We start from the raw sequence: 23,443 nt of genomic DNA, 5'->3' as shown, positions 1-23,443 counted from the left end.
GGTTCAGCATAAAACTCCTTTAAAGCAGAAGGTATTTGACTGGTTTGGTGAAGCAGAAATACCTTCAGTAGATGTGAAATATCATCCAATGACTTTTGGCAATGCAGTATTAGTTGCTGCCCCTGCCCCAGCTCTCAGTGCTCTGCTCCTGCAACTGGCCCTTAACAAGTGGATCCCTGCGTTCACTGGAGGCTCGCTGGCAGGTGCTGGAGTTTGCCTGTGGCAGTGCAGTGGATGGATTAAGGATTTGGGGGTGGGAGAAATTTCCTCTCTCTTAGTAAGCAAAGTCCAGGCTAGCTGATTCTTCCACAATGCCTTCTATGAATGAAGAAGCCTTTGCCCATTAAGTAAGCAGGACTCAATTGCTTTACTGAAAGAAGCCTGAGCAAAGCAGGAGTATAGCAGTGTGGGGACTGGGAACAGAGGTGGCTAGAGATGGCTTCCTCAGTTCTTGAGGCTGAGGGTATAAAATAGTATTATTTTCTTCTTGTAAAAAACGTTTTTCTATGCGGACTGGTGATACATTTTGTTTGGAAGACCCTCAGCTGGTATTTTCCTCATGATGATTGAAGCTGATAAAGCTTCAGTCCAGGAGAGCACCCATCCCTGGGTGTCTACAAGGGAAAAGGGATTGGAAAAATCTTTTATTCATGATTTTAGCATAACGTGTTAGAAAATTTATAGAAAGTGTGATTACTGACTATAATAACAATCCTTGTCATTTAACTCAGGGAGCCTAGCTCTCGAGGGTGTACTATTTTAGTGGTGAAGTATATTGTAGTTTTCAGGTAGGCAACTTTCTAAAATTCACTGCATTCGTTTCAAGTCTGAATTATAATCAATGCAAGATGCATGAACATCTGACACATACCTAAATTTGGGGAGAAATTTCTATTTACCAACATTTATTTTAGAAACTTTTTGGCAGCAAAGTGCATTTATATTCATACTTAATAGAAAAAGTGCAAGAGTTTACAGTTACAGAGCTCTACTAAGTTTTAATTCTTCACCAGTATGAATCTGGTCATAGTAATATAAAGAGCAGGTGCAGTTAACCTCAGTTCCTAAATATGCTTTTTGATAAGCACTAGCATTTCAAGTACAATTTCAGTCTATGTTAATGATTACCATTCAAAGATATTAATAAAATATCAGGTAAGTTCACGTGATGTCTAACCTGAGTGCTTAAGCAATCCATGTAGGTGGAACTGATCTCTGTATAGACTGGTTTCATAAAATAGCAACAAACTTGCATTCGTGTCATTTAAGACCGAGAAATATAATAACATTTTGAAATGTAGCCAAGGGTTTTAAAGTATTCTGAAAATGTACCTATTGTAAAACAGAAATTACCCATGACAGTGAAAATTCAGACCAAATTTACATGACCTCCAGCTCAACAATGTTGAACACATGAAGGATCTGGACTGCACACTGTTTACTTTTCTAGAAGAAAAAAAAACAGATGCTATATTTTCCATTCCTAGTAACCAAAGATTTTATTTCAGTCAGTGAACCCTAATAATGGGCCAAACTGAGAATATACCAATTGGGACCGTAAAAGGCAAAATACTTCCAAAAGAAGTACATGCCTTCCCATTGGAAGATTCAGGTTACAAGATCCTCCTAGCACAAGTAAATTAAAGTATTTCATGTGAAAGTTTTCATCTCACCCATCCAAGATTAATTCATGAGCACCTTAGAATACCTGTGAGATTACGGAAGAAATAGATCTGAGAATGATTACTGACCTCTCCATTTTTACTGAATATTCTTGATAGAAATAATCTTACTATATCTGCTTTAGGGGTGAGTCATATATGAATGTATGTATCACAACTATTTTACAAGAACAGGATTAAAATCAAACACTCTGAAATTAGGAAACATTAGAATTGAGACTGCTGTGCAACTTCACGCTGCCCTGCACAGATGCACTCTGAATCTCTGGATCTCATACTGTCTTTCCAGAAAGCCTCTACCGTGCTCAGTGCTTACAGCACGTGGTGCTCACTAACGAGCATATTACAAAGTTTCCATATTTTACTTCACGCTCATTCATCAATGTGTGGGTCTGTGCCCTATTTGCTATGCTCTATTCATATCGTTACCAGTGTAACTTTTTTCAGGACCTTTCTTTTTCCTTGGCTATTCATCACTATCTGATATAAATGTTTTATAAGATTTAACAACCCCTTCAGATGAAGGAAAGTATCTCTTCTATAGAAATTTTTATTTTTAGAAAGCTGTCCAACTGCTGATAGCAAAAAGTCCAACTCTGTTAAAACAGCTGTTCCACAGTCACTTTGAATCTTGAACCTCAAGTCCATGGGCATTAGAGTTTCTAGAAAAAACAGGTTGCAATAATATGTGTTCACTTTACTGTCCTTCTTTTAAGGACAAATTGAGACAAATATTTAATGTGTAAAGTTTCAGAACATGTGCTTCAGGTAAAGCAGGGAAAACTATATTCAGGAAAACTATTCTTAAAACAATTCCTTTCCTGGTTCTTCTTACAGACCAGACCTCAAAATGCTTTAATTTGCTTTTACTCATTGGAAGGTCCTACGAGTCGAAGGTATTAGCACAGATCTCAGCATCTCAGGCGGCCAGAAACAATTTCAGAGAGTAGCTTTATTTTCTTCTTGTGTTAGAAAAGATCTGGCTAATGTATGAACAGTCAAAGTCAGATTTCCTCTTTCATGGTCCTATGAGGATGCACTTTCTCCCATTTCAGTAGGTGCTCTGTGTTCCTTCAAGTGCAGAGGCTGAAATTCTATCTGGCCTTTTAGTAAGTCATGTGTCAAAAGAGGAGGAGGTTTTGTCCATACCTCAAGACCTTGTGCAAGGGTTAGCCCTTGTCTTATTTGATTCTGACAACTGTCATAAAACTGTGCTATGTCAGTGGCCAAAAAACAAGTAAAGCTTAAAACTTTTCTAATAAAAATATCTTGAAGTATTAGACTGAACACTTGTCTTCTGAAAGTGCTCTTTACTTTGTGATAGTAGAGGGAAGAAGCAGAACAAATGCATCCTGAACCACAGAATTCAGAACACGAAAGAAAGAGGATGAGAAGATAAAAGTGGCAACCAGTTTTACTCCTGTTGGAGCAATATTCTCCTGGTGCTTCAACAGAGTGAAGGGAATAAAGAGGAAATGATCTCGGACGAGTTAGAACAAGACATGTTAGTATCTATCACTTCAGAGAACAACCACAAAACGATGTAAGAAACTCACAACCTCCAGCTAAGTGAGTGCCTGTGGGGTAAATCCTGCACACAGGCAAGCTGGGCCATACACATTTTAAGACCTTGGGCTACACCCCCTTCTTGCACATTGGAAAGTAGTCACAATTATAATAGGCAGATGCAGTGAACTTCTCTCCGTTTCCTGGCCGGCAGCCAAAGCTAGAGCCCCTTCCCACCCAGACTACAAGAGAGAATGTTTACAAAGCAAGAGCTGCATCACAGTCAGGTGTCTCCTCCTATATCAGCCCAGCTACGTGGAAAAAGGGCAAAATCAAACTCTGGAAAATATCAGAGACAAAATATTGCAGGGCACAAAACCATACACTTTAAAGTCCCTGGCACTCAGCTGAAAAATAGTATACAATGTATAATGTTCAACCAAGTTTTCATCAGGAATGCAATACTATCGCAAGGTTGCAATTTTGCCAAAGTAATGAGCATATAAAAAGTTTTCTATCGTATTTTCAAACATTCATTATAAAGCCCTTCCTTAACAACCCAATAACTGAAGTCTGCATATACAGCCAAGTTATCAGACCTACAAATTTGGAAAGACCTCCAGTGCTAGTCTACTTAACTGGATGCATTCCAGCATCTTTTCAGCCAACTGGCATTTGCTTCCAAATTTACAGCTGGCAAACAACCTCCTTAAACATTTCCAGTTCCTCAATAGAACTGTTTAATGTCTACCTTTAACACACCAACCACCTGACTTCAGACACAACACTCAGCAGCTCTGACCGCAGGGCGCAGAGTTATAAAATTTACAGCTTCTTGAGTTTGAAAACCACAGACTCTACGGCTGGAATCTGCCAGATCTATTCTGAAGAAAAAGAACTGTGACTTTCGCTTAGGGCACAGAATGTTAAAACAATGGATAAATTGAATTCTCCTGAGTAAAGAACCTTTTCCTTTTGCTGCTAATTTTGATTTCAAAGCTAAACCAATAAATTCTCTGAACTAGCTGTACATCTGCTCCTTTGTTTGAGATTATTTTTTTTTCCCCATGGCTATCCTAAGTTTCCAATACAATACTCCATTTTGCAGGTCAAATTTTTAATAAGCCTATCAACATTGCTCTGTTATGATTGACTCTGTGTTTTTTAGGTGTTTTTTATTGTAAGATGTGTATGTGAAGTTACTTGCAACACTGAATTAAAAGAGGTTAACTTACACAAGATAAACTCCTCTTTCTTCCGCAATGTTCTGGCATATTCAAAGCATTCTAATGCCTGGCATGTAACAAGCTGAAAAAAAGACTCATTATCTCTGTGAAGGACTAATAGACATTTACAAATCACTTAAAGAGTGAAGCTGAGCATAGAGAAAAACCCAGGTAAAGGAATAGCTACTGTTTACTCATATGTGCTTCATGTATTTTCATCTTTACTCACTCTGCATGTGCATAATTTACAAAGTGGGCATGAGCCCAAACTTTGAATCCCAGCATACATGGTAGCTTTGATCTGAGTCTTCAAATTGCATCTACATTTGCTAGGTCACTCCCATGCTTTGTAAGTCTTTGATAATTTCCTTAGGTGGATGTAACAGAGTTAAGCTATCTGCAGTGAGCCATCAATTACACCAATAAGGGCAGATGGAGAAGTTCGTCACTGTGGAAGACTAGTGCCTGGCTGTGTTACGCTTGCGAGACCTGCAGTTTTCATCCACTGTGAATCTACATGCTGTTTAATAAATATTGTAACATCCAACATCCTAAGCCAGATTCTGATTTCTCTGTTCAATCAAGATTAATTCCATTGACTTTTATGAATTTACTCTGGTTTCAGTAGGATAAATCTAAGCATGCAGCATATGATGCTGGTGGAAAACTGTTTAAAACAAGTTTTAAAACAGGACCGTTGTCTTGAACGGGCAGTTATTGAATGGGATCCTTGACAGTGGCTAACACCAGGAGCTTCAAAGGAAAGTGAGGGAACACCTGTTGGGAAAGCACCAGTAAAGGAGGAATTACCCATTGGTTACTTAAGCCAAACCTTAAAACAAAAGGGGTTTTATCTCTTCAATATTTCTAAAGTCACTTTAAACACTACCTTAACTAAAAGCTTATGACAAACTATTGTTTTTCAAGAAAGTCCACTAAGGTCATTAAAAGGAAAAAAAAAAAGTCTCCTTGAAAGGTCCTGTATGATCTCATTTCTACTTCAGCTGTTTCAAATTTATCTTCTGTTGTTATTGTGTCTCCATTTTTTTACTGTTCACATGCTAAATGTACAACCTGCAGGGATACTGTCCAGCTAATCTCTCCTCACTAAGGGAGAACCCTTTTATCCGTTGTATTGAATCAACATCTGTATCTTATAAGCACATCTTAGCTCTCTTTAGCTTACTTTCTCTTTAGGGGAAATCAGTACAAATTTATCATCTAGTAGCTAATAATAAATGTAATGCTTTATAACTGCAACTTGGCTTTCTCCCAGTGGCAGCTAGATCATCAGTAAAGTCATTCCACCTGGCCTCTTTTCTCTTTTTTTCCCTTATTGATAAAGAGGAAGTGATTTACTGGTTTTAATTAGACATATTCCTGCCTTGAAGCTCCATTCACCTTCTCTTCCCGTGAATGTCTGCCTCTTTGCAAAGCATCCTTTCCATCTGTTACTTATTGCTGTCAAAATAAACTATCTTTCTTCATAAAGATTTCACAATTTCTTCATTCAATATTTCACCAAGTTTGAGGTAAACTTCAGTGAGGATACTGATCCTATCTCATCCCAAAAAACTTTACAGTGCTTTCTCAAATCGTATTTGACTTCTCAAATCAGTCAAGTCTTCATCCATTTATTGGTAGAATGGAAAACCAAATTATTAAACTCTCATGTTTTTAAGTTGGTTTATCAATCCCTGGTCATGCAATACTTTTCATGTCCACATAACAGTTCCGTTTCTTTTGCCCTTCCAGAATCTTTCCCGTAATTTGAGTCAGTCACGGAGGGTGACTGAATATTTCAACAAATGGATGTCACCAGTGAACCTCATATGAGTTCTGTATTGATAGAGCCCTGTGATAGCAATGTCCCTTGTGCTCTGCTAGCCTCTTCTGGAAAGTATTTTCAGCAGTTAGTGGTGCCCGCTGGCAGCCCTTATTTGCAAAGCTGGATAAATGAACGATGAATTTACTCTGTTTCTCCTCAAGTTAGATATTTGTCAGTTAACAGAAAAACACTGACCAGGTCTTTAAATTGAAAGTGCTGACCTTAGATTACCTATGACCAAATGACAGATAAATGAGCTGAATATATTCAACTACATTAAAAAAAAATTCCAGCATGTTTCCATTTAAGATGAGACAATTATGCTGCAGAAACCGTATTTTAAAAACCTGGTATTAATTTCTGGTCCTAGATTATCATTTAACTATCATATTTCTACCCCTTTGACCGTTGTCTGTTATTTCATCTAACATGAATCTGACCATTTCGGGAACTGCCTTCTGAACCCATGAATAGTTTTCATTTCAGCTTTTATTGGTTTCTACAAACACACAATGACCAAAGTATCAATAATACTATATACTTCAGAAGGATACAGACACACAAATTCTGAAGGGCACTGGTTCACTGGTTTTTGCCTTCCCTCCATCTGTGAAAGTAATTCTTGAACAATCCAGAAAGGGTTCTGATGAATTCTAAAATCTCGTCATGCATTTACACTTCCAGTAGTTGTGCTCAGGAAATACTAATCCTACACATTTAATTCCACATTCATCTCACAATGTTCTCCTCCTCCTCTGAAAATATTTGGCCACCATAGTTTGCATTTTTTCTCCCACAACCTAGTTAAATTACAGATTCACTGCCCTTTGTCTTCTTTGGTATGACTCGTTCCCATAATTACATACATATAATATATGTAAATCTATATATGTGGATTTATTTTTTGGTGAAATTCCAGGCCATATAAGAAAAGCGCTTTATCAGCCTTTTTCTTGTCCCATATCCATTTTTGAATAGTGTTTAGGACTGCAAAGTCTGATTAAATGATACATGCCCAGCTGAACTATTGAAAAACCTGATAAAAAAATAGATGCATAGGAACATACTGTGCAATAAGATATAAATACAAAACATTTCATAGAACTGCAAGGCTGAACTTGTGATATGCAAGACAATAGGGAATTTTAAGATTTCTTTCTTATTTGGGTTTCCTCCTTCTCTCTTAATACATGCTTCAGATGTCTCTTTCAAGAAAATATTTTGGAGAATGACTGCATTTCAAAGGAAGTGATTGCCTTGAGCACCAACTTGCCAGACCTGTCTGGACCCATACCTGGAGAGCACTGGTCCCATCCTCTCCTGTGAATGTTGCTCAGAGGACGTGCGTAACCTGAACTTTCTGGATACATGCAGGCTGATTTGTATTCAGAAACACAGTCAAAAACCTGGCCCATTTGAGTCACCACACAAATGTCTAGCAAAACTATGACTACAAAATTAAACAGGCACAAGCTGTGTTAATCTGTCTGTCAGATCATAGTGGAATGGCAATAAATGCACCTACAAAACCTTATAATTTCTGCCCACCTGAATAATAAAATTTCCTGTATTTATGCGCGCAATTTATTCAATTTCTCAATACCTGCAGTGTGCATTTTTACAAGGGCTTGCACTGAAGTCTTCTGGAAAAAAAGTATCTAGAAAATAAGTATTAAATTTATTTTGAATACAACCTAATTAAAAAATGAAGAAAAAATATCTAAACATTACAGGGAGAAGTTGAGGTCCAAATCCTGGAAAGCCTTATTTATTGAAAATCAACTTAATTGGATAAAAAATTGGTGGCAGGACGTTTTTTGTATGCTTCTTTGAAAATTACGGATGAGATAAAAATAAGAACAAAGCTACAATGTAGTATGCTTAAACATCCCTTTTTTCAGCCTTCTATCGGTTTCTGGTATTTATAGTTAAGTAGGATTTGTTTCATTATTACTGCTGCAAACAGATCTTCAGTGATATGTGTGTTTTCTCATAAAAGCATATTTGTTTAGTTTTCACTGACATTTTTGCTGCTTAGAATTATTGGTAAATCATAAATAATGCAGATCCCTGAACACAGAGTTTTGCAGTTTTTCAGAATTCAGCTTGTTGAATGTTGCTTAAATATTGAAAGGAAAAAAAATCTTAACTACAGCTCATAGATATATATAATTGGGGAATACGTAACTGAAACATTTTCAGTCGTTAGAATCCCCAGTTACTAATGCCAGTGGTGTAGGTATTTCAATAAAAATACAAGGGAAGTTTAAATAAGCTCTCATAGGAGCAATAGCCTCCAGTTAAATGTTAAATCTTAATAAAACTGTTTAGAATAATTTAATAGGATGAAAATAGAAGTGTTATTTGGCATTAAAATTTTTTCTTTAATCTTTATTCTGCAAAGTATGCGCACGATATGCAGCCAAGTAAGTCATCTTGCAGGCAATTTATTATTCATACTTTAGCTCTGTAATAATAGATTTCAATCTACTTTGTATTATGACAAATAAGATTCCTGAGAGTTCAGCTTAACATTTCATAGTATTTATAAGTGTGCTTGTTTCTTTGGTGTAAGGCTATTTTGGAGGTGATTTGCAGGCAGGGAAGCATGTCTGTAACTTGCAGGCCAAACTCTTCCTTGGACTAAAGCATCCCTATTAACACACATACCCAAAATGAAAATTCTTCAACTGAGAAAAAATGTTTTAAAAAGGCATTGCAAATTGTGATAGTAATTTGTGAAAATACACGCCCTTAGCCCATGTCAAACTCTCTGTTCTAAAACATGTGTTCATCCTGAAGTACTTTAACATGTGTTCGTGATCCATGAACTTCAGTGGTTCTTAAACCAATACATTTAAGAACATTGCTCAATCAGTAGGAATGGCAGTACAGCTCTTCAGTATTCCAAATAAAAACTTTACTGAATAGTTGTGAAAGTTTAAATAATCCTTAAAGAATATATTTCATGTCACAGTTTATACTTACTGTGTTTCTTAGTTTAACAGAACAAAGCTGCATAAGGGAGACGGGATGCAGAGTTCTCAGCTCACCGCTCCTGCTAAACTTCTGCAGAGAGCAGTTTTCAGTTATGGTGTTACACGATGGGGCGAAAAACCGCAGATTGCTGCCTCAGAGAATGGGTACAGCACTCGCTCTCAGGCTCCCCAAGTGCACGCCAGAGAAAGCTATGCATTTGATAGTGAGCAGACCAGAGTATTGCTGGAAGGTGTGGGAAGGAATTGAATCCCTTCTAGGGAGGGCTTCTTCCTTCTCACAGGGAAGGATTTATCAAAACAGACGTCATAGGATTTGCTAGAGCTTTCTAACAAAGCAGGCAAACTAATGTAGCTAACAGGGAGTAAAGACTTTGGCGATTCAGCCAGAAATTGACCCTCAGATGTTCTGATGCATTTTAAAAGAAAATCTAGTAAAGTAACCTAATGAAGAAAGAGATTTTTCTTGGAACAGAACTATTAGTGGTCAATTTCAAAATTGTAACACTGGAACAAACCATCTAAGTACCAAATTTACTTTCTACAAATAATTTCAACACAAGACATCTGGCAGACAGAATAGGTGATACAAATTTGACTGGGAGATAAACATGTATAAACTTCATTATTTTAGATGCTATCATCACAAATAAAACTGAATCAACAGAAATTACACAGGAGCCTGTGTGTGGTGCTTTGACCATCTGTGTCCCAAGGTAGGTGTAAAAACAGCTACATGCGCCTGCAGTTTCAGAAGCATTATTTGAAACTATTACCATTAAGCCTTGCCATAATGTTAGATTTAATTTTTACATCACTGAATTTTATTGTGTACCATTTATGGGATGCATTTATAATCTCTATTACCATTGCGCAGCAACTGAGAAATAATGCTATATGGTGTGTTTTATGCACCTTCCTTTTCACTGAATTTATGACAGTTTACTAAATTTCAGACCTTGATAAACTGGCGAAAGGCCTTTCAATCTAGCATGACTACACAATTAAACCTGAATACTATCGTGACTCAACGCTATTCCTTAATCTCGCTGAGAGCTACAGTGCAGAGCTAAAGCTGTCGTTACTAATTCTGTAATAGACATCAAGGGAAGAATAAACTGAAGAAAGCTTACTTCAAAGACCAGCGTCTCATTAGTCGGTCCTGCTGCATACAGACTCTCTGGATGGTTAAAAGAGCGTTGATAATCAAAAACTGTTCCAGCAAAGGAGAACTTTCCTGGCCAGTCAATTGTCCAGTCTCCTGTTAGATAATACTTTTTACTGAGGTTGCGTACTGCAAGGTAGCTGGTGGAGATTTGCATTTCGTGGAGCTGTATACTGCGTGCTCCTGCTGGAATAGTGACCACAGCATAGTAGTCTGAAATGAAAGAAGTAAGCGACATTTTTGCAGTTGTCATACAGATAGAGATGGCTGAGAATTTTTGAGCCAATTTGAAATTTTTGCAGATTAAAAGATATTGAAGACAGCTGTTCTGATCCACCAAAGTTACTCTGTTTTCACAAGGAGAAACCAGTTCTGTTTTTAACCCCCCTATGCAGCCTGTAATCAGAGTAACTCAGAGGTATTTCAATTCCTGGAATTTTTCTTTGTGATTAAAGACAAGAAAAAGCAAGTTCACCTTACAAAAATGCAGAACAGACTAATGGTGGTTTCACTGTAATTGTTTTACCATCTTTTCCCTGTAGTTCTCTACAGTTGTTGGAAGGTACTACTTCCATCATGGGCAAGGTTTTTGAGGTGAGATGAACTGGGATGCAGAGAGCTTTCACAAATCCCTGTATACCACTGGATCTCCCTGCTGTAACCCATTGCACTCTGAGCATGTAGAAATCTTACTCATTCTGCAGTCAGATGAGACACCGCTGACAATCTCCAACACGCATCGCACACAGCGAATTTCGCAAAGCATTCAATTTAGATTATTTTTCTAGCATTGTATCTCTGTATTACTATATCCTAAACAATTTTGTGGCCTATATTACTGTCAATCATATTACATTGACATGTCTTATGATCAGCAGTAAACGGGTCCTCAAAATACCCCTGTGGGTAAAGAAATATTATCTGCATTTTATGCCTGAGAAACTGAGGCATAGTGAGATTATTTCACAAGAAGCCTGTGACAGTCCACCTCCCAGTGACTGGATCATCCAATGAATCAGCTGGACAGCTTCCAGTCAACTTAATTTGAAAATGGACATGGAAATACTGTCATGTTTGGCATTACACTGTGTATCGCTTTTTATATCTTCTACGGTCCCATTCCAGTCAGAGCTGTTGACAGCTATTTTTTCACTTGCCTGAACCCTAAAATCTCTTCTAGGAGGAAATTCACACGTAAAGGGAAAATGTGGCTTAAGAAACAAGAGGAATGCTTGCAAATTAACTAACCAAAACTTATGCTCATAGCTTTCTTGTTACCAAGAAACAGGAGAAATGTGAACTCTCCTCTCACTCTCCCTGTGATTTTCAGTTCACATCTGGACTTTTAGCCACTGCCCTAATGAGCAAGGAGTCATATATATTACATGGGGATACAGCAGAGCAATGAGTTGATGATCATGTGGAACAGCTTTCCTTACCATTAGCTTTGTGCTGGATCAAGTATTGGCCTTTAAAGAACTTGCACGTTGAATTATCTCCTTTACAAACTCCACAAGCATCCAATACGGCTTTGGAACCAAGTCCATGATCACACCCTACTTGCTGCAACCAAAAGGCACAAGTGAAGGACTCGGACACAAGGGAATTTGAAGAAACAGCTGCATTTTCCATAAAGGAGTCAATTGCCTACTTAAAAAAATAGACATTAGGATTGTAAGAAACTTAATTTTATCTTACTTCACATATTCCATCAATGCAAACATCATATTTATTTGGAGAACACAGAGTTCCATCCTTCACTTTGCTGGACATTGCAAAGAAGAAGTCAAAGTCTTCAGCTGTGCAGTACAATTTACATCTATCTTCCTCTGGGGAAAAAAAAACAAAAAGCAAAAAACAAGACAAGAATGTATTAGCAGACCTGCAGCACAGTTTAAAAAAAAAAAAAAAGCACCCTGCTATTGTTTCTTCCTGCATCCTAGATGACAAGCTACAAGGATTAATTGTGTGTGGTGACATATTAGGACCCCAAGATGGGCAGAAATATAGCCAAATACAGTAGCTTATATTATGTTATTTTAAAAGAACATGTGGGTTTGACTGTCCACACATAGAATTAGGAATTCAAAACCAGTGTGAAAACATGCACATTGCATTAGCTCTGCTTATGTGGCCCTGATTTCCGTTCCACTGGTTCACAGTTTCAAATCTCTTTTTTCATTAAGAGAAATGGGAGACTGTAATAATTTTATTTAATTTTTAGTTAAAATTTGAAAAATATATAAGATGGCACAAATGATCAGTTCAGCTGAAAGCTAGGACTGGGGCCAGATTTTCCCCTAACAAAAAGCACTTTTCCTCTAAAAAATCCCAACCATTGTCAATCAAATTTCTTCTTCTACATGGATGGTATGTTATGCTTTAAAGGGCTGATTAATTCTACATAGAGAAAACCAGTCTTGCAATTGTAAATATTGTCACAATAGCTGAAATACACAATTTTAATAGAAATAGTAAGTGCAACAAATAAAACAGCATAACAAAATTTTGAAGAACATGAAATTGGATTCAAAATAGTATCCTTTTATTCTTAAATAAGCAGCTGGATTTTCAATAGTACCTTCTACAGAGGCAAGGCATCTGTAGCAATTTTGAAAACCAGATTGTGTTTTCAGGACTATAAACGTAGATCTTGGGGGAGATTTTGAAAAGCAGCTGAGAGAGTAAGGACAGGCATTTTCAAGTTCAGAGTCACTTGGGGACACCTTGGTTTTGAAAATTATGCCCTTTGTCCCCAATTTTAAGCTCCTATTTCTTTCACTAGATGTGGCTCCTACCTTTAAAACCAATGTAGGCTACCTTAATTTCTGCATTATTCTCCCTATCTTACAACATCCATTGTTACATGCTGTGAAACCATATTTCGTCTTTCCTCTGTTCACAATGGCTGTTAGGACATAGGCTTCTAAATACCCACGAAAATGTCTGCAAAGTCTTTTGAAGAAAATATAATCAGGCTATGCATGAAAGTTACATGTATGTGTATGTGTATATATAGATAATTATACACTACTTATCATCAAAAGCAAATTTGTACAGGTGCTAAATGAAGCAGCTACAATGTGACATAATCCAGCCACTTTTATTCAAGTAGTAGCAATTGCAGCTACAAACTGTGCTTTCAAACTGCAGAAACTATTTGTTGTGTCTGATAAAAAAGAATACTGATTCAAAATATTTGCAAAATTAAGATGCGTAAAGTAAAAATAAACTTTGCTTGTACAAAAGACAAGAAATAGTTATTGAGACCTGAACTTTATAAAGATCTCTTAGTAAAAGATGACTTCAAAAAATTTATGCCAGTACATTGTTTGTTTTTCCAATTCTCATGGGACTATACCAGCAGAAAAGTCAAAAGGTTGATTTATTGTTACGTTTTGAAATCTGAGAACATTCCAAAGGAAGGAAGATTCTGGTAGTGTTATTGTGGGAGCTCACATTTCCCATGCTGAAAAATCCATGGAAATTGTTTTGCTTTTACACTAACAGATATGTAATATAAAATGAAAGAGAGGGGTAGCAACAGCCAGGAAGTCATGCTAAGGACAAAGATTTAAATTCACAACCAAAATCAATTCTGCGTGTTCGTACAGGCAGTATCACACAGAAGGTCAGATTCATCTATGCTAGAAAGCAAACACGTCTCCAATAAGCCAACTGAATTTCTATTTGCCTACATCAGGGTGATATTTACCCAAAGAATATGCATGAATTACAGCTTACAGCTGGCTTCCTGCAATCGCCTTTGTCCATCAGAGCTTTGGCATAATTACCTTCCACTTTAGTATATGGCTTCCATTTGTAGTACCATCCCCGGAAAGGTTTGCTGTTGTATTCTGCACACTGCTGGGCACGGAAGTCCAAACTATTTGCTGGACATGGCTGATTATTACAAAGTTGATAAATACGACTGGAACCTTGGCAGAATTTGCCGCCATACTGTGGCCTAAAAAAAAGAAAAAAAAAATCTTTTGCAAAACCTACTTGCTGTGTGATTGGCATGTTACATGTGTATTAACAGAGAAAATGAGAGGGTGTATTGTCTTAGGAGATGAGTATTTCCTATATGGGCCATTAATTTTCGAGGTTCCTAAAACCAAGCAAAGCAGTTGCCATGAATTATCTACTTGGATCACTGCAAACTCAGCAAAGATGCAACCATCTAGAGGTGAGTCATGTTTTCACTAATTTAAATTTATAGGGCTATTTTGTATTGGCTGGTTTCAATCTTGTTATACAGCTATTTTTACTCTGCTGTAACCCAGGAATGAACATGTGCAAAGAATTACCTATCACAATAAGAGTTAATAAAGGATAACATAACACTGATCAAACATAAACAGAATGAATAATTACATTTGGTTGTTCATTTGTTTTGTAAATCATTTTGAAAAAAATGTGCTTTTAAACAGTCAAAGGAAACAAGGACTGTGCACAGTTGTCCTGCTTTAGGAAAATGCTGGAATTCATGGAGAACTTTAAACATGTCACATCCACTTCAGCAAACCTTACCTGGGCATTTCTCTTAATTTTGGCCAGAATGAAGAGAGCATATTCTATTACTTTGCTAGTATCTTATGTTATCAGAATAATAGTTTTTAACTATTTGATCTATGCACACAACGATAAAACAATGAAAATGTAAGACTTGCTCTTTCTAAAGTGACTGAGAGGTCTCACAAGCTGCTGAGAAATGTATTCACTCACTTTTGTATTCCTTATGGACCTACGTAGGAATTCACTGATGTTATTTTTGCAGTTTCACAATGCTCAGATATACATCTGCAAGTACTGCGCCAAATCTTCAAAACACCAAATTCTAAGAACTGTTCTTCTTATTATACAATTTCTTGCATCAAGTGAAAAGAAATGTTGCACTTGCATACATTTATACAATGATTTTTAAAAATTAGGGATCATATATACTTGGAAGACAAGCTATGATCTTTCAGTGGACAGCTTGCCCATGTTACACACACATTAAGGAAAAAAATCAGAATAATATAAAAGACACTGAATAATAATAATATATTAACTAACAATAATAATTAATATAAAAGATACAGTTGCAACAAGTATAATTTGAGTTGTTTGTTTAAATCCGTAAACACTATGTTATAACTATTCCCCATAACAAGTATCCCATGCAACTTCTCTTGACATGCATCTGACTGCAGTAATATGGAGACAGCCTGGTGCAACATGGATGAGAAAATCCAGGTGCTTTTTCTGTTTGCTTTATTATAAATTTTAACCCTCATATGTCTAACCCTCTAACCAAGCTCGGGCTTGGTTTTTATATTTTGAATCAGCTTTGAAGGTACACGATATCTGGCTTTTCCAGAATTCTGGGCTACGAAACAGTCTTTCAAAGGAAGAGGTGGAAACCCACCTGCTATTCTATTTAAAACTGGGATAAAGCACCAGCAAAATGTGTTGTGAAAAAAAAAAACCAACTTCCAGTGACTTTTCTTGAGGTCACTTACTAGCCACCCTGACATGGGGTATAATAGCAAAGGTCTTAAAACGAAGTCAAATTTTCTATTCTAGTTGGTGGCAATTCAGTCTGTGAAGGGCAGGGAGGATATGTAACATCAGTGAAGTCAGGGAGTATTTATATTGACTTTGTGCAATTGGTGAGAGCTTTGAGTTAAGGCAGCCAAACCCTTGGGTCCTTACTCAATTCTCTACAGACTTTCTTTACAGCTTCAGCACGTGTATGATTGTTGACCGCCTTCAGCCCTGGAGAACAAATCTGCTTGAGTGTAAGGGAAAGAAGCAATCTCCTTCCAAGTAAATGCCACCAAACACGCAATATAATAGAATTATTTATGGCTAGATCGTGATTTCTAGCCACAGTCTTGCATTTGAGGATGGTATAAAATCCCACCAAACTAAGGGAGCACTGAAAGAGGCATTCTGTTTCCCAGCTCTGTTACAGCATTTTAATATTACAGTACACTCCCATTACTGAAACTGTTGGCCAGAGAATTATGGAAACTTCCCCACCTTCGTTTTTTACCAACAAGATGTCAGTAAAAGTAAAGTAATTCACAGGCAACTAGATGTAGATGTACAAAACCAAATTTCTGAGAAAAGACTATCATCTACACTGACAAAATCCCGCTTTTATTGGTGATGTTTATACCACCCGTAGATTTTGGTTTGCCTGCAGAAGCTCTGTTAGTAACTGTGCTTACAATGGAACACTTTGCACAGAAGGTATTCCAGTATTTCTATAGTGATACAGTGCTCCTAATACAGATGTAGCCTAAACTTTTCATCCATCTGTGTACCTCCCCAGCATTGGCATGTATAGGTAAAGGTACCTGCATGAATAGGTGCTGTTAGGGCTGAGGCCTTGCTGAGGATAATTGGAAAAGGGAGCAATTTGGTGAGAAAGGCCAGCAGAAAACCAGTCTCCAAAGAATGAACAATGAAAGTAAAATGGATATTCACTGCAATGCAACACAGAGAGTAAGAAATCCTGGAATTAACCTGATCAGGGGAAGTATTTTATGCATCACAAAGGGAACTAGACTCTGAAATTCTGGACTCCTATTTTTTCATGTTTTGCAATCATTTAAATTCAAGTGCAAACATTTCTGCTCATATTATGACCAATATATTACGTGATACTATCATGATACGATAGTATCACAAAGCTAGACTATTTTATTCTGTATGAATTTGAAAGGTCTACAAGGTCTTTCACAGTCTTCATTTTTAATTAGTATTTTAAATGGCATCATTACTTTGCATCAGTTTACATCTGCATTGTCTGTAATCACTGTTACAGATATTGTACACAAAAGAATAAAAGACGTGTTCAAGCAATTCTGATTTAGTCCTCTGATTGCATACATGCCTAAAACTCCATTCTACTCTTACTGAACAATGCACTATTGTGAAGTGGGTAGGATGCAGTCCCACTGATATGATTTAGGTATTAATTTAAATCTCTCGAGCACTCTTCAGGTTCTTTCCCAGCTAAACTATTAAATTATATAATCTATTTCTATCTTGGAAAAGTACCTCAATTGTAAAATGCTGTGATGTATGAAAACCAGATCCATGAAATTACACTGTGACAATTTACAGAAACATAATGATTTTAGCAAATCTGCATGGTTCTGTGTTCTACAGATGACCTCCATAGGTGTTTGTTAGTATGAATTCATACATAACTCAGGTGGTAATTCAGAAGCCATACCAGAGCTGTTTGGGTGTGGTCACAAGGTCTGCCTTAAAATTGTCAAGAGAAAGGGGATTTAACTGGTTGGATATTATTTGCAAGAGGACAATTTCACATACAAACACATGTAACGAGATTTTCATAAGCAGTAGCCTGAATTTGTGTTCTTCACCTGTCTTTAAGCTCCTAATAAGATGTGTCACCTTTAAAATCACTGGAAATGTAGAAATCTCCCTTAGCGTTCATAAGAAGTCAGTTGCTTTGAAAAATTGACTACTTATTTAAAAACCTCATTTTAGAGTCCAGTCAGTTCTTCAGAGATCCACACCCCTTGTCCTAATCTCTTACAGAAATAGATTTTATTCTTTGTCATTCTCAAAATTTTGCTACCCAAAATCTTCTATCAAGCTTTTGAACAAAATAAACATTAGCTCCTACACAAATCTGGATTAGGAAAAGTGAAATAAATATATTACATATGAAATAATATATATATTTGTACTGGAATATATAAACACCTGAAATATATTTCAGAAGTTCAAAAAGAAAGGAATCATTATTCTTTGTTTATGTGTAGTTACAGAGGTGAACAATGAACAGTGACTAGGTTATAAATTGTTCCATGTGGTGTAACACTGAAAATGGATAGTATCATTTTTCTAATGAGTCCACATTTATACAAAAGCGCTGTGATGGGAAATACAGCTACCTGGATATTCGTACACTGCTGTGTGGATGGCTTATTTATAGTCCTGTCATTTCATCACTCTAACTCTGAGAGAGATTTATAGTATCTTCTCTTTGCTCTAACTGAATTATCACTAATATAATAAAATTAAATTTAGTATAAACATGATCCCGTCTGGTATCAAGTCTTACTTGGTTACATCAAGTCTTACTTTAATTAGAACAGACAGATCACTCTGAATGCAAGTTTGAAAAATGTAATGCTACAGTAACAGACACCCTTCACGTTAAAGAGCTTCTGTCTGAAGACCATCTGAAATCATCATCAGTTACAATAGTGCACCAAGCTGAAACATCTCAACTACTGGACATTCTTCTGTCACACAGGGAGAGCAAGGGAAGGCTTATGAATAGATGCAAAGAACAATGTCGTACATACAAATTTAGCAGGCAAAACAGGGACCAAAGTAGGAAGACCAAAAATATATGTATGACATGTAATTGAGACCCTGCATTCTCTTGCTAAATAGATTAATAAAGGAAACTATCCAAGTAATTTTATTTATCAGAATACACAGAGAAAAAACAGAAAAGGTTGAGAAAACGCTCTGCTACAGATCCACAAAAATTGGCTTGACTGAGTGAAGGTAATAAAGACTACTTTAACTAACTCACATTTTCCTATAACATAGTATATGAAGCGTGGATATTATTACTGCAGCACTGTATAATAGGTGTGAGGCTTCTTTACAGCCTCATATAAACTGTGTCATATTTTCTCTGTTTTTTATTACTGCAGTTTAAATGCTGTTTTTATTGTGTGCAATGAAGAATACATGTGTCTATGCATGTTGAAGTTGTGTATGAAATAAACCAGTGAAATCCTTTTTTCTTTTAAGTTGAGGTGAATTGAGTACTTGGGAAAGATGCTGGTCAGACCTCTACTTTGAAATAGTATTGTAAGGAATAGCAGTATTTACAGTGATAAGACATTCACTAGAGGAAAATACTAGAAATGTTTTGTGAGTTAGCATACAATTCTAGGGTTCAGCAACTTTATTCTCACCTGTGAAACATAAAAGAATGCAAAGAACATGACAGACATACAAAGACATCTGTCTACAACCATTTTGATATTGACTTTAAACATTTTTGTTTCTTATCCTGGATAATATGATCTCATCAGAAGTCTTAATAGCTTTTAAGACCTTTTTCCCTTGCTCTTAAATTATTAGGTGTGAATATGTCTGTGTGGCGTTTCGTTACTCCTGCGGGTATTTGATAAACTATAGTGTCACAAAATAAATTAAGAAAGTTGGGCTGTAGATGTTCTAGTACTCTAGCAGTCTTCAGACAGCCACTACTTTCTAGTATCACGACATATTTCTGTCTTTCAGCTACTGACTGGTCATATTGGACATGAAAGAAAGGACTTAGAAACATTTTCACATGTACTATTTCCCCACAGAAATGGACTGTTATTTTTTTTTGTTCTAAAAACTTAAATAGTTAGTATGAAAATAATACCTTTTCATATCTATGTCTTACTTTGGATTATTGCAGTGTCTTTCTTGATATGTGACCCCACCTCCACAAGTGCGAGTACACTCTGACCACTCGGACCAGGCAGACCATTGGCCATTTACAGGCTTGGGTCCATGATCACCGTATTTGACACACTGTCCTCTTCGACACCACTGCCAAAAGAATGCCAAAAAATATCCCATCAGAGTTAGCGGTACCTAGTAGATGCAAAAAAGAAAAAATCCACATTTAAAAGCTCCAGCGCTTAACCCTAATAATCATGAGGTCACCCACTGAATGGGTGGGTGAGATAGTTCACAGCAGGACAAGGACTCTGAAGTAGGACATTGATCCACACAATGGTATAGATAACTAATGTCCTAAAATTTGTCCAGGTTCTGAGTTGAAGATCTCTGAGGTACACATTTTCAAAACTGTTCTCTTGGTTAGTATCTTTTTGGCTTACTGTTCCCCCAAAAATCCATGTTAATTTATGGTCCTGTGCTGTCAGAACCTCAAAACTTCCCATGTAATTTAAAAACAGCCTGCTAAAATTCTGCTAAAATTTCTCCCTTTTATCATTCAATTATAAAATACTGCACAAAGAGAAAAAAGCAAAATAGAACATTTGTCAGTAACTTGAAAATCAAACCAATATTCTACTGAAAGAAACATTATAGCAAAAGAAAATCTTTTGTGTAACTGTAGAGGAGTGTAAATTAGAAGGTTCAACTAAAACAAATATCCATGCTCTGTCGGTAGTGATCACTGATGGTAATATGCATGATGACCTTAGTCTGTACAGCAAATGTTATGGCTTAAGGAATGTTTATATCAGAGTGGAATTTGAAGCCTTGACCTAACTTCTGTTATAATTAATGGATTTTCTTACTGATTTAGATTTGCCTGATATATCTTATTCCATAGCTCGATGGGAGAGGCATCATTCCCTACCATCAGATAGGTGCCACTGTGAGGACCAGTCCCGACTATGTATCACAATGCAGTCTTTTACAGAGCAATCCGGAAGTCCATGATAGCAAACCTGGATCTGGATAAAACTGGTTTTGACAGGAGCTGGTATTTGACCCAATACAGTCTAAAAACAAGTCAGAATGACATTGTCCTATTTATAAAACAACTTACCATACTTATACCACAAGCTGTTCCTTCCGCTGCTGGCATGAACTTTGTCTCGCACCTATGACCCACTTTGTGACACCAGAGAGATTTGCATATATCCTGAAAAGAAAAAAGTACTCACTATAGTACTCATAATTCCCATTATTTCCTGGTGTTTAGAAAGAGTAACAAATCATACATGCCTTTGCTACCTTAAAAGCCATATAAATAAAACCTTTTCTGAATTTAGAAAATCCAGGGGTTAAGATTCATAGCACAGCCATATCCTGTATATTGCCTTCTTGTTTATGCACCATTTCACTATATATTTTTTAAAACTATTTTGAGTGTGAGACTATAATAGAACAAAAACTGTGTTAAAAAGTTCAAGGCTAAAATTTCATCAAGTCTACAGTGACTATAATACTGTGAAGAGACTAGATTTTTCTAAAACACAGGAGATATCTGGAAGCATACTCTCTTCACAGTGCTGTTCACTCTCTCTTCTTTGTTTATTAGCTGTAGAAGAAACACAGCTGCCATCACCTGATAAATGTGGTTAGTATAAAATAAATCAAAATAATTCCGAATATTAACAGGAATAAAAGAAATGACAATACTTCTTTTCAGAATGAGCACTCCAGATTATTTAATAAAATGTCTTCTCTGAAGAGATCAGCAAGGAGTGTAGCAGTCACTAAAATAACAGGTTAATCTAAATTAATCCTTCATCACAAAGTCAAGAGTGTAAGTTACATTTTTATTGTTCTAAAATAACTCTATAGATCTTTTCCAGACTTTGCCATCAATGCATAAGAGTAAAACAAAACATGTTAGTTAGTCCTTCTTACCCCACACCCCATGCAAGTTTTGATCAAAACTCTACTGCCCACTAATTTCCCTAGTAGGCAAGGGCTCATGAGTATTCAACTGTACTGCTTATGACTGCTGGAAAGAACACATTTCCTTCTGAAACTCCCCTGGGACTGTGATATTCCTCAAAAGAGGCCAGTACCTTCAAAGCAAATTGGCAAGCAAGATAAGGTAGAGAAATAGCCCAGGCCTCTGAAGAACACTGTGTTACTTGTACTTATTTAGTGTACTGCAGTTCTCTAATGTAATTTTAACTTTTCAAAAGTATATCAATAGGTACCTTTACAAAGCTGAGGTTGCACAGTTTTGCTCTCATTCCAAATTGCCATTTGCACTGGGTATCAGCATCATAGATCTGCCCTGGCAGTTTGTCAGGGTATTTATAATGTCCTGTTTGCTTAGGTTCATCAATCAGGCAGGCAGCTTGAGCTGTACTATAATGAGAATGTATATTAGTCATGTCTATGATCTTTATATCAAAATATTTTAATTTGCTACAGACCAGCAAAAACACATAATATGGTATACAGTACCTCTAACTAGCTTTAGAGGTATGCACTGAAATGAGAATATCTGCTTGCAGGAGCCAAAAGATCTTGACATCTTGTTGGTAGCCTGACCTGCAAAGTTTTAAGAAAGCAGGAATTTCCAGGCTTTGGGACTGTTGTGACAACAAGAAAGAATGACGTAAAATTCTTTTCCTCCCTTTATTCCTGTGTAACCAAGAACAAGGTGATCTAGTCTGCTTCTTTCCCTTAAATGGATTCCCAAAATCAGGAATCAACAGAATCAACAGGCACACTGTCTCATTGCAGCATTTGCTTTGTGTGGATTGACAAACAGCAGGCTGCTGCAGCTTGTGGGCTTTGGGTTGGCTATGTCTAGCTTAAGACCAAAGGTACCCTATGGTCTACTATTTTTCTGTTGTACATGCTTGGGAACCCATGTATACAGAAGGTCACTCTATGCTGGATTTATCTTCCAAGTGTAAGTCTCTTAGAACATATTGCATGTTGGAGGGATTATGTGACTTTTTAGTTTGCAATTTGCTTGTGTACTCAGAATATGTTGCATCATTGCAGCAGAAAAAAATCACCAGAACTCTGTCAACTTTCCTGGCTGCTACTCTAAGATACTAGCCTGGAATTCAAGGATCAGATCCACAGAACTATCTAGGCGGTCTAGAGAATTAATATCTAAAATGCCTGTATTGGATCTGGGTCTTAGTACCGCTTACACATTTTTTAGTAATCATATATAGTCTACCTATGTCTGACAAACAAAATAAAAGGGAATTTGTACAGGAAAGGACTGCAATTCTGATGACATTAAACATAGACCGAAAAACAATTCCTTTAAAAGCATCACTGAGTAATGCCAACATGCTGGAGAAATAATTGGCATCTTTCTCTTTTTCCTTTTTTTCCCCCCAGAAACAGTATATGAAAAATGTAAAATGTCCATACTCGTGACATGAGCTAGATCAAGAGAGAAACTCCAGTGAGAAAGGCCACTAATGTTAATTTACATTTTGTAATGACTTTGGTCCTACTGAGTCTGCCCTCTTTTGTGTTCACTTCCTACTAATTCTCTAATAAGCCTAGCTGCTGACAGGAAT

The 23,443-nt window shown here is 36.7% G+C and overlaps 1 protein-coding gene across 1 annotated transcript in view; it reads right to left on the bottom strand.

The window, feature by feature from the left end:
* Positions 1-23,443, bottom strand: part of ADAMTS18 (ADAM metallopeptidase with thrombospondin type 1 motif, 18) — a 78,465-nt gene that overhangs the window by 15,223 nt on the left and 39,799 nt on the right. Inside the window, exons 9-15 of the mRNA XM_009324839.1 lie at positions 22,106-22,259; positions 20,977-21,072; positions 19,855-20,003; positions 14,198-14,370; positions 12,102-12,232; positions 11,843-11,966; positions 10,372-10,616 (exon numbers count right to left, since the gene is read on the bottom strand). Coding sequence (XP_009323114.1) covers positions 10,372-10,616; positions 11,843-11,966; positions 12,102-12,232; positions 14,198-14,370; positions 19,855-20,003; positions 20,977-21,072; positions 22,106-22,259 — 1,072 coding nt within the window. The remainder of the gene's footprint in view (positions 1-10,371; positions 10,617-11,842; positions 11,967-12,101; positions 12,233-14,197; positions 14,371-19,854; positions 20,004-20,976; positions 21,073-22,105; positions 22,260-23,443) is intronic.

This window comes from Pygoscelis adeliae, unplaced genomic scaffold (genome assembly GCF_000699105.1).
Source record: "Pygoscelis adeliae isolate BGI_AS28 unplaced genomic scaffold, ASM69910v1 Scaffold136, whole genome shotgun sequence".
NCBI classification, from domain to species: Eukaryota; Metazoa; Chordata; class Aves; order Sphenisciformes; family Spheniscidae; genus Pygoscelis; species Pygoscelis adeliae.
This window is presented reverse-complemented; position numbering and strand designations above follow the sequence as displayed.